The sequence below is a fragment of the Palaemon carinicauda genome, chromosome 8 (genome assembly GCF_036898095.1).
Source record: "Palaemon carinicauda isolate YSFRI2023 chromosome 8, ASM3689809v2, whole genome shotgun sequence".
NCBI classification, from domain to species: Eukaryota; Metazoa; Arthropoda; class Malacostraca; order Decapoda; family Palaemonidae; genus Palaemon; species Palaemon carinicauda.
In genome coordinates this window covers 134918976-134933293 of record NC_090732.1, presented here as the reverse complement: position 1 = coordinate 134933293, position 14318 = coordinate 134918976, and the positions used below count along the sequence as shown (strand labels likewise).

Sequence of the window (14318 nt, the reverse complement as noted above, 5' to 3'; positions counted from 1 at the left end):
GGGGGCTGTAGTATACTTTCAGACATTATCCCCGTTTACCCTCGTGTATTGTTTTATTGATTCAACGGGAGATAGTACATCTCCTAGAATTATATAACTCGCTACTTGTCTCCTGTGGAGATTTAAGGGTAATCCCTCCTTCTCTATGAGTGCCGCCGCAGGTGGCAACCCTATCTGGTCTTGCCATAGAGTAATTCACTCCGGCTTGCCTAGGCTAGGGTTTTCTGTCTCCCACCTCTGCCGGCGAGATCCCGGCTTTGGTTTTCGACAGAACCTCAGAGTATGCAGTCTTTCTGCCGGCGGCAGAGCAGCAGGGTGAGTAGTCACTTCCCTGCCAGCTTACAGCTGCCGGTATAGGTTAAGCCTCCCTAGGCTGCAGCTGAAGAGGTAGTATGATGCCGCCACCTTCTCCATCGGTCTAGAATACTAGTCCTGTGTCGGCAGACCCTAGGCTGAAGAATAGAATTCTTCTGCCGCCTAGGATGTCGCCGATACTGAAACATTGTTTTTCTCTGGCGTGGAGGCGGCGGAAATTTTGCCGCCTTCTTCTACACTTGATAGATTCGGCAGACCCTAGGCTGAAGAATAGTTATTCTTCTGCCACCTAGGATGGCACTGATACTGAAACATTGTTTCACTCTTGTGTGGAAGTGGCGGCAATCCTGCCGCCTTCTTCTACACTGGATACAGGACCCTTTTCCCTTCCCCTCTCTGTCCTTTAGTGATGACTTAGCCATCGCAGTCCTGTGGCTGGTGTCCTGCAATCTCACCGCTTGCCGGGTGGGTTGCGGGTCGGCCGAGCTCCTACATAAGCAGCTGTTTAGTCACTCAGTCTTTCCCTTATGGACACAAGGATCCGGGAAGGATGTGCTGGCTATGACGGCTGCCTTTGGGAGACCCTTCTGCTGTTGAAGGTTCTTCAGTCCTCCCTTGGACTGCCATCCACACTCCTGAAACCGGCAATGCTGACAGCGGATCCTGCGGCTGGATGGAAGCCTGCATGATACATTCTCCCCTTCCATTTGAACCCTCTTTCTGGAGGAAGGCAGTAAGATTATATATTTACACCCTTATTTAGTGTAAACATACATTTTAATAAGGCAGCCCTTCACTCCATGCTTTTTCTCTCTGTCAGCTAGTGCCACCAGGTACTAGCCCTGTCGGCAACATGCTGGTTGAACTACAGTATATGATTATACAGTAGCCAGTATATTTGCAGTATAGTATATACTGCAGATAGAAAACTATTGTATATATTATACAATAGTTATTTTCCAACATATCTTGTGTGTCCTTGCACAGTCTTTTGCTGAGACCAATCCTATATTGAAAGAATAGAATTCCTTCAATACTCTGATTAAAAATCAGTTTACAACTTAAATTACAATATTAAATAGTTGTGAGGGGTTAGTGGTAGTACACTTTTCTATCCCTAGAGGTTAGACCCCTTCTCTTTTGAGTTTTCCCTGATCAGGAAACTCTATAATCTTAATATTGGAAAGGGAGGTCACAGCAATTGGCTGGGAGGGATACACAAGTATGTGTCTTTTCTAATTCTAGTCCAGCCGGCGACATGCTGGCCGGACTGTACCGCCAGGTGCTAGCCATGCTAGCAACACGCCGGCTGAACTACAGTATATGATTATACAGTAGCCAGTATATTTGCAATATAGTATATACTACAAACAGAAAACTATAGTATTTATTATACAGTAGTTAATTTCCAACATACCTTGTACAGTCTTTTGCTGAGACCAATCCTATATTGAAAGAATAGAATTCCTTCAATACTCTGATTGGAAATCAGTTAATACTTACCCCACAATATTAAATAATTAGAAGGGTCAGTGGCAGTGTACACTTTTCTATCTCTAGGGGTTAGAACCCTTCTCTTTGAGTTGACCTAATAAAGGAAACTATATCTTTAATATTGGGGGGAGGTCACAGCAACTGGCTGGGAGGGATACACAAGTATGTGTTTAACCTATTTCTTTTTAGCTTACTATCCTAAGCTATAATGATTGAAATATGAATAATTGCATATCTGTTTATCATGTGAGATAAACAATCGTATACTCATTTTATTTTCCTTTCTTTACAGGAGGAACCCCAGGTGAAATGCGATGCGATCTTCTGCAACCATAGGAGTAGGAACTTCTACGGTCACAAAGCGTGCAGGTCTCATGCCCCCTGCATGTCCACCAGTAGGGGGATGCCTACAAAGTTGCGCAGACAGGTGGCAGCAACTCGGGGCAGATACCTGGACGATTTCCGTAATCAGTCAGGGTTATCGCGTCCCGTTCATCTCATGTCTACCTCCCCTGACAGCGAATCCAGTGTCATTGAGCTCCCTTACCATGGGATCGGTAAAGGGACATGCCCTCCGGGCAGAAGTCCAGACCATGTTGAAGAAGGACGCGCTCCAACAGGTTGTGGACAGGTCCCCAGGCTTCTACAGTCGACTCTTTCTTGTGAGAAAGGCGTCTGGAGACCAGTCATCGACCTCTCGACACTGAACGGGTTTGTCAAACAGACTCCGTTCAGTATGGAGACCGCTGACACGGTTAGGCTTGCAGTGAGACCACAAGACTTCATGTGCACACTGGACCTGAGGGACGCGTACTTCCAGATCCCAGTCCACCCGTCTTCAAGGAAGTACTTGAGATTTTGCCTAGACGACAAGATCTACCAGTTCAAGGTGCTGTGCTTCGGTCTCTCCACAGCACCCCAAGTGTTCACCAAGGTGTTCACCCTGATTTCATCATGGGCTCACAGGATCGGCATCCGTCTCCTCCGTTATCTGGATGACTGGCTGATCCTAGCAGACTCGAAGGCAACCCTTCTTCGCCACCGAGACAAGCTTCTCGAACTTTGCCAAGATCTAGGGATCATGGTAAACCTCGAGAAGTCCTCTCTGCAGCCCTCTCAGAGACTGGTATACCTAGGTATGGTCATGACACTAATCTCCACAAAGCCTTCCCATCAGACGACAGGATAGCAAGGTTGAGGAAGGTCGCGAGACCTTTCCTCACACGAGAAGAACTTCCAGCCCAAACGTGGTTACGTCTCCTCGGCCATCTCTCCTCCCTGGCCCGTCTGGTTCCCAACAGTCACCTCAGAATGAGATCCGTCCAGTGGCGACTCAAGTCACGGTGGAATCAAGGACACGATTCCCCGGACACCCTGATCCCTATGGGACAACCGGAACAGACGGATCTCCAGTGGTGGTTGGCAGACGAGAACCTACGAAAGGGAGTGGATCTTCTCGTCCTCCCCCCGGACTTGATGTTGTTTTTAGACACATCAAAGAAAGGGTGGGGGGCCCACGTTCTGAACCACAGGACCTCAGGCCTGTGGTCAGAATCAGAAAAGTACCTTCACATAAACCTGCTAGAAATGAAGGCCGTGTTCCTGGCACTTCAGAAGTTCCACCAAGTCCTGGCGGGCCACACTGTGGTAGTGATGAGCGACAACACCACAGTGGTGGCTTATATCAACAAGCAGGGAGGTACCTTTTCAGAACAGCAATCCCATCTTGCAGTAGAGATACTGAGATGGTCTGAAGTCCACTCGATCACTCTAGCAGCTCGCGTCATTCTGGGCAAAAGGAATGTGCTCGGCGACAGTCTGAGCAGAGCGACACAGATAGTGAGTACCGAGTGGTCATTGGATCCTCAAGTAGCCAACAAAGTCCTGACTTTATGGGGTTCCCCAACTGTGGACCTGTTCGCTACAGCACTGAACCACAAGCTCCCGCTGTACTGCTCCCCAGTCCCGGATCCCAAGGCTCTCTGGCAAGATGCCTTCCAACAACGGTGGGACAACATCGATGTGTACGCCTTTCCCCCGTTCTGTCTGATAAAGAGAGTACTCAACAAGACCAGAATATCGGTCAACCTTTCAATGACCCTCATAGCTCCGCTATGGCATCACGCAGAATGGTTCCCGGACCTTCTGCAACTCCTTACGGAGCCTCCAAGGGAACTCCCTCCACGTCACGAGCTACTCAAACAACCACATGCCAACATCTTCCACAAAGCTGTAGCTTCGCTTCGACTTCACGCCTGGAGACGATCCAGCATCTCCTCAAAGAGAGAGGATTTTCGCAACAAGTTGCGAACAGGATGTCTGGACACCTGCGCAAGTCATCTGCAGGGGTCTACCAGGACGAAGTGGCGAGTTTTCTGTGGTTGGTGTCGTGGAAGGGGTATCTCTCCACTCGATGCCACTATTCCAGCAATAGTGGAGTTCCTCGTGTATTTGCGGGAGGAAATGCGCCTTTCAGTCTTGGCAGTGAAAGGCTATCGCTCAGCCTTAAGTCTTGCCTTCAGGCTCAAAGGAATGGACATTACTTCCTCGCTGGAACTTTCTCTTCTCATACGAAGCTATGAACTTACCTACCCTCAGTCGGAAGTGAGACCCCCTCCTTGGAACGTGGTTCGAGTTCTCATGTCTCTTTACGAACCACTACGCCAGGCTTCAGATCGCCACCTTACTTGGAAGACAGTGTTCCTGCTAGCTTAGGCCTCGGCCAAGCGAGTCAGCAAACTACATGGTCTCTCATACGACATCGCCCATTCAAGGGGAAGGGGGGAAGTAACGTTCAGGTTCGTCCCTGAGTTTGATGCCAAGACTCAGAACCCGGGAGTGTCGGACCCTCGGTTCGACTCTTTCCAGGTTTCGAGTCTCCGTTCTGTAACAGATGACCCAGACCATCTCCTACTTTGCCCAGTAAGGAGTCTGAGGTTGTATCTTAAGAGAACAGCTGCAGTTCGTCCCCAGGTTCAAGCCTTGTTCGTGAGCACTGGGAAAACGAAGAGAAGGGTCACCAGGAATACCATCTCAGCCTGGATTTGCAAAGTAATACACCTGGCCTTGAATCCTGACCCTTCTCCATCACGTCGCCCTAAAGCGCATGATGTCAGGGGCATAGCTATGTCCCTGGCCTTCAAGAAGAATTATTCAGTGATGCAGGTCCTGCACGCTGGTGTGTGGAAGCGTCAGACCACCTTCACAGCCCACTACCTGCAAGACGTGACCCACAGGAGGCTCGATACGTTTTCTATCGGGCCTGTGGTGGCTGCACAACAGCTGGTCTAAACTTCAGGCTCCTTAATGGACAAGTAGAAGAAGGTTGAGGGCATTGTTACCCAGTTTTAGTCTGCATGAATGAAAAGGTATGTCTGGCCCTTATTCTTTTCTTCATCCTCTCCTCCCTTGGAGAAAGCAGCATCCTGGGTTCTCTGCACAGCTGACCTCAAACCACTGCAGGTAAAACATGCTTCCTTGTGTTCCTAGTATTAAGGTTAATACTGTCATGTCCCCATACCCTGATGAGGTGGTATTGGGAGAGCCCTACCCTAGATTTCCATCTGAGGAACTCCAGGTCTACTTCCTAGGACGAGTCACTTTTCACCTTCGCACACACCTTACGTAGGCCGCAGCAGTTTCACAGCCGCTAGCGAGGAGCAGGGATTCCCTATTGTCTGAGTACGTAAACATTCGAATATGGAATCCCCGGGCAAGCCAAAGCCAGTATGGCAGGGACTTACCACCCTTCCTAAGGGTTAAGTCACCCCATGTAAATAGTGTGGTTTGTATTTCAGTTACGGAACAAATGACAAATTCGTAGATAATTTGTATTTTTCCTAACTATACAAACCTTAGCTATTTACACATTTGCCCTCCAGCCCTGTCCCCCGGGATAAGTCCTACCTCTAAGTAAAGTGAAGCACTCACTGTGTGTGAGGGGGGAGGGATAGCAAGCTACCCCTCCCTACCCCCCTGCTAACTAGCGGAGGGGTAGTAAACCCTCGTTAAAATTCTTATGGCTAGTCATTTCAGCTACGCCGAAGTTATTACCCCATGTAAATAGCTAAGGTTTGTATAGTTAGAAAAAATACAAATTATCCACGAATGTCAGTTTTGGGTGAGATAGCAATGTCGTCCTGATGGACCCGCCCTCCTTTTCTGTAGAAAAAGCCTTGGCAAGATCACTCCCAAAATTATTATATCTCTAGCACCATGCTCAACGCTACAAGGAATAGGCGCCATCTTGGATACAGCGCCATCTAGATACTTTCCCCCTCGAAGCGAAAACGCTACTCGGGGTGAAGATTACCATGTGTCATATCAAGATATACGTCCCCTGACATTATGTGATATCCTTGAGAGAAATTTTAAGGATTTTCGCGCCAGGAGTTAGATTTCTGGAGACCCAACAGCCAATTCTCTGGGATTATCACTGTAGCCAAACATCCCTTAGAAAGCTACCTATAGGAACCTTCCATCAGGACGACATGGCAATCTCGCCCAAAAATAGATTTTTCGCTTCGCTCAAAATCCGTTTTTTTTTTTTTTTTTTTTTAAAGTTTGTGTTAAGGGTATATATATAATGCATGTAAATGTTGGATATGAATTAAAGTAATAAATTTTCTGAAATTCTTACTTTTAAAAGCCTTGTAGTAATACAAAATCTCTTTTACAGAAATAGTTTACACTGCGCTCAAGAGTTACGGAAATTTGGACTTGCAGAATATTATAGGGGTTTGTTCTCAATTTTGTTACGAAATGGACCAAGCAACGTTCTCTTTTTTGGTTTGCGAACAGAAATCAAAGATCGAATGCCCACCTATGACAATGCTTGGTGGGCGCATATCCTTACAGATTTTGTGTCGGGTGCATTCCTAGGTGCATTTATATCAACTGTTATGTATCCTGTCAATGTAATAAAGGCCCACCAACAAACACAGGTAAGTGAATTATATTTGTTACGCTACTTGTAATCCCCTCTTATCGGTTTTATATCCTTTCACTTGGCTGTTTTTTTTTTTAGAGGAAATTTATTGATTTAATTTTTTATATTAAACCTATGTTTTGTAAAAAATTCTTTCGCCCACATTTCTTGTATTGTCAGGTAATTTAATTAAAGGATTCTTTGCATCCTTTATTTAGATCAATTTTGCTCCCTTTTTTTTTTTTTTTTTTTGTCAATGTAATAATATTTTGTCTTAGCATAGACCTTCATATTTCACTTTGGTTTAGACCTGCTGTATGTTCTTTCATTTTTTGGCTCTGCAACCTATGTTTGTCTTTTTTATTGCTTTGTATCATAAAACATCTGTATATATATATTTTTGCCATTATCATTATTTTTTATCTGGCAGTGTACTTGTATTCTTTCATCAGGTCTCTGGGTTTTTTAGATTTTAAATGAATTTAAGTATTCATTGTTCCGTAAATCAAATGCAAACATACACTATTTATTAGGGATATTTACTTTCGGCGAAGCTGAAAGGACGGGCCATTAATATTTGGCGAGGGTGAACTACCCATTCCACTAGTTACCAGGGATAGGGGGTAGCTAGCTACCCCCTTCACACACACACACTAATGACTGTGCTTCATCTTGCTTGGAGGTAGGTCTTCAATGGGACAGGGTCGGCGGGTAAGTTTGTATAAATAGCTTGGAGGCTGAGTGGTTGTTGCTGCTTTTCTTCCTCGCCTATTTTGGACTTTCTAAGTTATGTTTTTCTCGTATATATAAAAACTTTAAGAATGTTTCGAGATATATATATATATACATATATGTATCTATATCTATATATCTATATGTATCTATATCTATATATCTATATGTATCTATATCTATATGTCTATATGTATCTATATCTATATATCTATATCTATATCTATATCTATATATCTATATCTATATCTATATATCTATATCTATATCTATATCTATATATCTATCTATATCTATATCTATATCTGTATCTATCTATCTATCTCTATCTCTATCTCTATCTATCTATATCTATATCTATATCTGTATCTATCTATCTATCTCTATCTCTATCTCTATCTATCTATATCTATATCTATCTCTATCTCTATCTCTATCTCTATCTCTATCTCTATCTCTATCTCTATCTATATCTATATCTATATATATATATATATATATATATATATATATATATATATATATATATATATATATATATATATATATATATATATATATATATATATATATATATATATTGTAGCTTTCCTTGCATTATATGTTGCTGTTTGTGTGATAGCACAGTACAGCAGGTTCTCAAGAACGGAGAACCTTCCTTCCCAACCGTTACCCCTTGGACATTGGTCATCCTATTGGCGGGTAGCCATCTGTTTGAGTCGGCTGCTGCCGCAGGGTAATCATCATCGTTTGGATACTTCTCTGTTCTGCTGCTGTTGTCGCTTTCCCCTTTATGTGGAATCTGCTGGGGGAAGGGAGTGCTGCCTTCTCAAAGCTTGACTTCAGTCTTGCTCTTTTTCAAGATCATTTCTGCTCACTTTTCATGGGCACCTGGCAGTGTACTCTGCGGGGAGCACCTTTCCTGTTTGCGGGTTAGGTTGCACTTCCGAATGGTTTCTTCATTAATATGTAGAGTGAAATTATGATTGTTTGTAATTTAACTTTTCAGCTTCATCTCTGCGGGGAACCCCCTTCTCACCAGAGAATCAAGTGGTTCTCCCAAGTAATGAATATTCTTAGCTGAATGAATTGTAATTCTTGTTTTGTTACAGTTTTACGCTGCCGCTCCCATCCGCGGACTAGGTGCTCCTCCCGAGGGAATTTTTGTTACATAATTTGTTTTAATTTTCCTCAATTAGCGATGGCGTTCTTCTTCATTCAACTAAGATAGGTGACATAAAAGAGCAGTGCCGTTCGTGCCTGGGGAGTCTGATGTCACTGCGCCATCACTTTCTTTCTTTCTGTGCCCATGGCAGCTCCTGATCAGCACACAGACTTTGAGGAAATACCTCTGGCTATGTTTTCTCATGCAGTGCTCAATGCAGATCTTCAACTTGAAGAAGTCTTGTTGATGGGAAGCTAAAAGAGCTCTCCGGAAGTCCGCCTCTATGGGATTGGACTACTTTCCCTTCCAAGGGAGAGTTATCCTTCCCAGGTGTGGGGTTGTCCTCCATTCTGAGGAGAACTTCCCTTCATCATCTTCATCACTTCACATCGATGCCGTTTGCTGTTGCTGTTTCTTCGTCTAAGATTACACTCCCCCCCCTTGCTGAGTTGACTTCCGTCGGGAACGGAGCACAGTCCGAGGCAAATCTCTCCTGTGAGTGTTCACTAGAGAGGCCACGCATAGAGACTTATCTTCGGAGGCATGCTGCTGCTGATCAGCTTGGTGATCCTTTGGGTGTTCATCACCGTGGTCTTTGACCCCTCCGTTCTCCGCATTAGAGGTGCTCCTTCGCTTTTGGCGAAGATACCTCTTTGGCTCTCCAGCCTTGTCATTATAGCTCTCCTCTTTGAAGGATCCTGATTCTACTGGTCGATATTCGCCTGGTTCTTCGGACTCGCCCACTCGTTAACGAACCCCAGTTCGTGACGCACCGTCGAGGTCTCGTTTGCGAACCTTCCCCAGGGATGTTTTCCCTACCAAAGGGCACATTCGATCTCCAGATCATCGTTCGGCTGTTACCCAACTAGCTGTTCCTACTTATTGCAGCTCATCTTTCTCCAGTCTCGCTGATAGGAATTGTCAATTCGCCGATTGCCGATTGCCGATCGTAAGCTCACCGCTCGCAAGCTTGTCAACGAACCCCAGTTCATGACGCATCGTCGAGGTCTCGTTCGTGACCCTCTCCTAAGGATGGTTGCCCTTCCAAAGGGCACATCCAGTCTCCACATCATGTTTCGGCTATTCGCCGACCAGCTGTAAGACTTAGTGCAGCTTTTCAGCATCAATGGCCTTAAATGTCAGGATGCCAGAAAACCACAAATCAATCAATCAATCGTCTTTCTGTTAGCTCCAGTCTCACCGATCGCTAACTCAATGATTGCCAATCACCAATTGTCATCTCGTTAATTGCCGATGGCTAGCTCTTTTTTCACCCATGGTGGATCATAAGCTTGCTCATCGTTAGATCACCGATTTCTAGCTTGTCTTTCTTCAGTCATTGACCTACAGTCTCGCCAATCGCCGATTGTCAGCTTGTCGATCGGCTATTGCCAGCTTGCCGATTGCCAATTGCTTGCTCATCTTTCACTGATAACCAATCGTCAGCCTGCTGATCGCTAGCTCACCAATTGTTAGCTCATCTTTCTCCTATCTTCGACTTCAAGTCTCGCCGATCATTGATGCCCAGCCCACCAATAGCCAATCGTCAGCTTGCTGATCGCTAGCTTGCCGATCCCCGATTGTCAGTTATTGATAGCTCGCCGTTCACCGATCATTAGCTCAATACTTTAATAGTCAAACCTTACTCTAACCATCCGTTTGTCAATCGCTAGCACTTTGAGCGCCCTCCAGGCACTGATCGCCAATCTTTGGCTCGCCGATCATCAACTAGTCGATTGTCTAACCATACTGCTGTTCCCCAGCTTATCCGATCATCCGCCAGGTCTCCTATATTGTGGCGCTCCAATCGCCAGCTCATTGATTGCCAGCTTACCTTGCCAGCTTAGCGGTTGCAAGCTCAACGATCACCGATCACCCTGACAATCGTTGATTGTCTGCTCGTTCTTTCGCCAGTCGTCGTTCTCTAGCTCACCGTTCTCCGATTGCCAATAAGCATCTCGCTTATCACCTTTTACCCGTAACCTCAGACTCTCCTTGGTCTTTTTGTTCACCAGCCTTATGTCCCTCATCAGACCCACTCTCCTTGGCACTTGCTCGTCGATGAACTCCAGTTCGTGACTCTCTTAACTAGTTCAAACCATCCGGTCGCTCATCCTTCAAGGAATCATCGGCACATGGCCATTTGCCATTCAGCAATGGTTACCTGCTCGCAGTCTTATCTAGCGGGTCTCCAATCACCTTCACCTCTTCGATCACCAACTCGCTGATCTTCGAGTGAACCCACCGATAAATGGCAGATCACCTCTCACTGACTAACCAGACAGCCTTCGTCTGCTCGTCAGTGTCCATCTCCAGCTTACAGATTGCCGATTTGCCGATTACCAACAGATCACTCAACTGCTCACTGTTCGCCATGACGCAGATCCAATAAACAGTCAGCAGGCAATCAGCAGTCCCCATCAGCAGCTTATCGACAGGTGACTACTCGCGAGCACTCTCCAACTGCACAGCAGCCATGATAACCAGCCCTTGACCATCGTTAACGTTCGCCATAACGACGCTGTTCTAAGGAACAGCATCATCCCCGTCCAAGGTAAGGTCAAGCGTTGCCTAACCCACATCTTCAGAAGTTGAATCTGAGTTCTCTCCCAGGGAAGAATCCTATTGCGTCCTGTTCATTCATCTCTCCCTCCACGGGTCGAGACCCCAGCATCAACGAGCTCATATGCTAAGGGATCCGCAAAGGAGCTGGCCCTTTGGGACAAAGTCCTCACCATGTTGGAGAAGGTTGGACAAGTGGTAGCACCACAGGTCTTCATGTGCACGTTGAACCTAAAGGACGTATATTTTCAGATCCCAAACCATCCACCTTCAAGGAAGTATCTGAGATTCAGTCTAGACAACAGGAAATACCAGTTCAGAGCACTGTGCTTCGGTCTTTCCACAGTACCCCAATCTTCACCAGAGTGTTCGCCCTAGTATCGTCCTTGGCTCACAGGATTGGCATCCATCTCCGTTATCTGGACAGCTGATTGATCCTAGCAGACTCGGTAGTAACCCTTCTTCAGCACCGAGACAAACTTCTGAGGTTTTACCAAGATCTGGTGATCATGGTAAACCTCGAGAAGTCTTCTCTGCTTCCCACTCAGAAAACTGGTATACCTAGGAAGGATTTTAGACACCAATCTCCACAAAAACTCTCCCATCAGAAGACAGGATAATGGGGCTGAGAAAGGTCGCAAGACCTTTTCTCAAGACGAGAACTCCCAGCCCAGAAGTGGCCGTCTCCTCGGACACCTATTATCCCTGGCCCGTCTAGTTCCCAATGGCCGCCTCAGGATTCGAAATCCCCAGTGGCGGCTTAAGTTTAATTGGAATCAGGCCTTCGATTCCCCGGACATTCCAGAGGAACGGACCTCGCATGGTGGGTGGCAGACGAGAACCTGTGGAGGGGTGCCATGCTACTCGTCCTTCCCCCGGACTTGATGCTGTTTTAGACACATCAAAAGAAGGGGGAGGGGGGGACGACTAACGTGCTGCACCACATGACTTCAGGCCTGTGGCCAGAGTCCGAAAAAGTACCATCACATAAATCTCTTAGAGATGAAGGCCGTCTTTGTAGTCCTTCAACAGTCCCATCAGTTCCTGGTGGGCCAGTCAGTGGGGTTGATGAGCGACAACGCCACAGTAGTGGCTCGCATCAATAAACCAAGAGGTACTTGTTTGCAGTCCCTATCCCATCTAGCAGTAGGAATACTGAGATGGGCCGAAGTCTGCTCGGTACCGGTATCGGCCCGCTTCATTCCAGACTAGCGGAATGTGCTCGCTGACAATCTGAGCAGAGCATCTCAGATAATGGGTACCGGATGGTCTTTGGATTACCTAGTACCCGACAAAATCCTGACTTTGTGGGGTTCTCCAACCGTGGATCTGTTTGAAACAGCCCTGAACTTCAGGGTCCCGCTGCTCCCCAGTCCCAGACCCCAAGGCTCTCTGGCAAGATGCATTCCAACAATTGAGGTTGTTTGTTTACATTTTTAGCTAGGTTAGGGCGGTAATGAATGTCTTGGGTGAAAGCATTTTCACAATTTGACTGTAGCAAGAGTCGTTTGTGTTTTTTTTGTTCGTTGACCAGCCAGCTTGGAAGTTATTTTTTTTGTATTAGCGTAAGTACTGTTTTCATTTATTTATTAGGCGCGATCATGAATGATAGAAAGTTTATTATTTATCTGATTATAGTGCAATAGTTTAGTTAGCTAGGAGTGTTCGTAAGCGTTTTTATTTTTATTGCAGGCCGTAATTCCTCCTTTGGAGAGTTATTCTTTGAATGCCAATTTATAGTTGCTGACCTAGCCTGGAATTGATTATATTTAGACTGCCCTTTTGGATTGCTAAACAGTTGATGACCTGGCTTGTGTATTATGATTACGTATGATGATGATGATAATAACGTTCACAACAAAATCAATGAATACAATTGTGTATTACGATTACGTATGATGATGATGAGAACGTTCACAACAAAAATAAATTAATACAATTGTGTATTGAAATTTGTCAGTTTTCCTATGGCTACAGAGTTGTGGTTGGGCTATAAAAGGACTGTTGGCCCTTGTGTGGACAAAGAGGTCCACACATAAACACATAAATATTTTGGTGTTGGTGTGTGGGTTAATTTTAAGTTTTGTTAGGGGTTTTGCAGGTTTATTTGAATGGTGGTATGGGTAATGTCTATTTTGTGTTAAGTGTGTGATTAGTGATGTGTGATTTTTTTGGTTTATGTTAAGCATTTTAGTTTGAAAGGAAATATAGTTTTAAGGTTGTTTTTTTTTTTTTTTTTTTTTTTTTTTTTTTTTTTTTCCCTTTGTCCTTTTGCCTTCGAGTCTGGTTTTAGATAACGTAAGGGGAAAGTTTGTTTTGTTGAGGCAATTGTCAGTAGGTGTGATTCAGGGTGTAGGGTTTGTTTTTGTTTACATCCTGCTACATAAATTTTTGGGCTCAAGCCATTTCGTCCTGATGGAAGGTTCCTATAGTAGGTAGCTTTCTAAGGGATATTTGGCTACTGTGATATTCTCAGAGAATTAACCTTTAGGTCTCCAGAATTCTAACTCCTGGCGAGAATATCCTTAAAATTTCTCTTAAGTATATCGCCTAATATCAGGGGACATATATTTTGATACGACACATAGCAATCTTCACCCCGTATAGCATTTTCGTTTCGAGGGGGAAGCGTGGTAAAAATAGAAGGGGAGCCATTATCATGGTTACCCTTCCTCCCGTACTAGTATTGAGTATCTAGATGGCTCTGTATCCAAGATGGCGCTCATTCCTATTTTTGTAGCGATTTTGCACGGTGGTGTTCCCTGTTGATCTAACGTTTTGATCGCTTTTGAGAGGATTTAATATGCAATCTCCAGCTTCTTTTAACACTGGAAAGTTGAGTATTTATTCTTTACAGTGTATAATTTTTAGCTCCTGCTTCACAGTGAAATTAGAGTAATATATTGTGTTAAGGAGCTAGTCCTGTCACCGGAGGCGCCATGGGCACTGTCGTTCCTTATGCATGTGTTATTTAGTTAGAACGACTTTCCTGGTGGTAATAGCATTAATAAATTATGAAAGCTATTTAGGCACAATTATACTAGTAAAGATATATATTTTATGCATAATTTCCTCTTTCTTTTGTCAATAGTATACATTAGAGTTTCGGCGATTTAGGTAAAA

At 44.9% G+C, this 14318-nt stretch overlaps 1 protein-coding gene across 4 annotated transcripts in view; it reads left to right on the top strand.

Annotated features, from left to right (window-relative positions):
* LOC137645951 (mitochondrial nicotinamide adenine dinucleotide transporter SLC25A51) overlaps nucleotides 1–14318 on the top strand; it is a 136795-nt gene that overhangs the window by 106554 nt on the left and 15923 nt on the right. For all 4 annotated transcript variants that reach the window (XM_068379021.1, XM_068379022.1, XM_068379024.1 and 1 more), the window contains exon 6: nucleotides 6488–6752. In XM_068379021.1, coding sequence (XP_068235122.1) covers nucleotides 6488–6752 — 265 coding nt within the window. The remainder of the gene's footprint in view (nucleotides 1–6487; nucleotides 6753–14318) is intronic.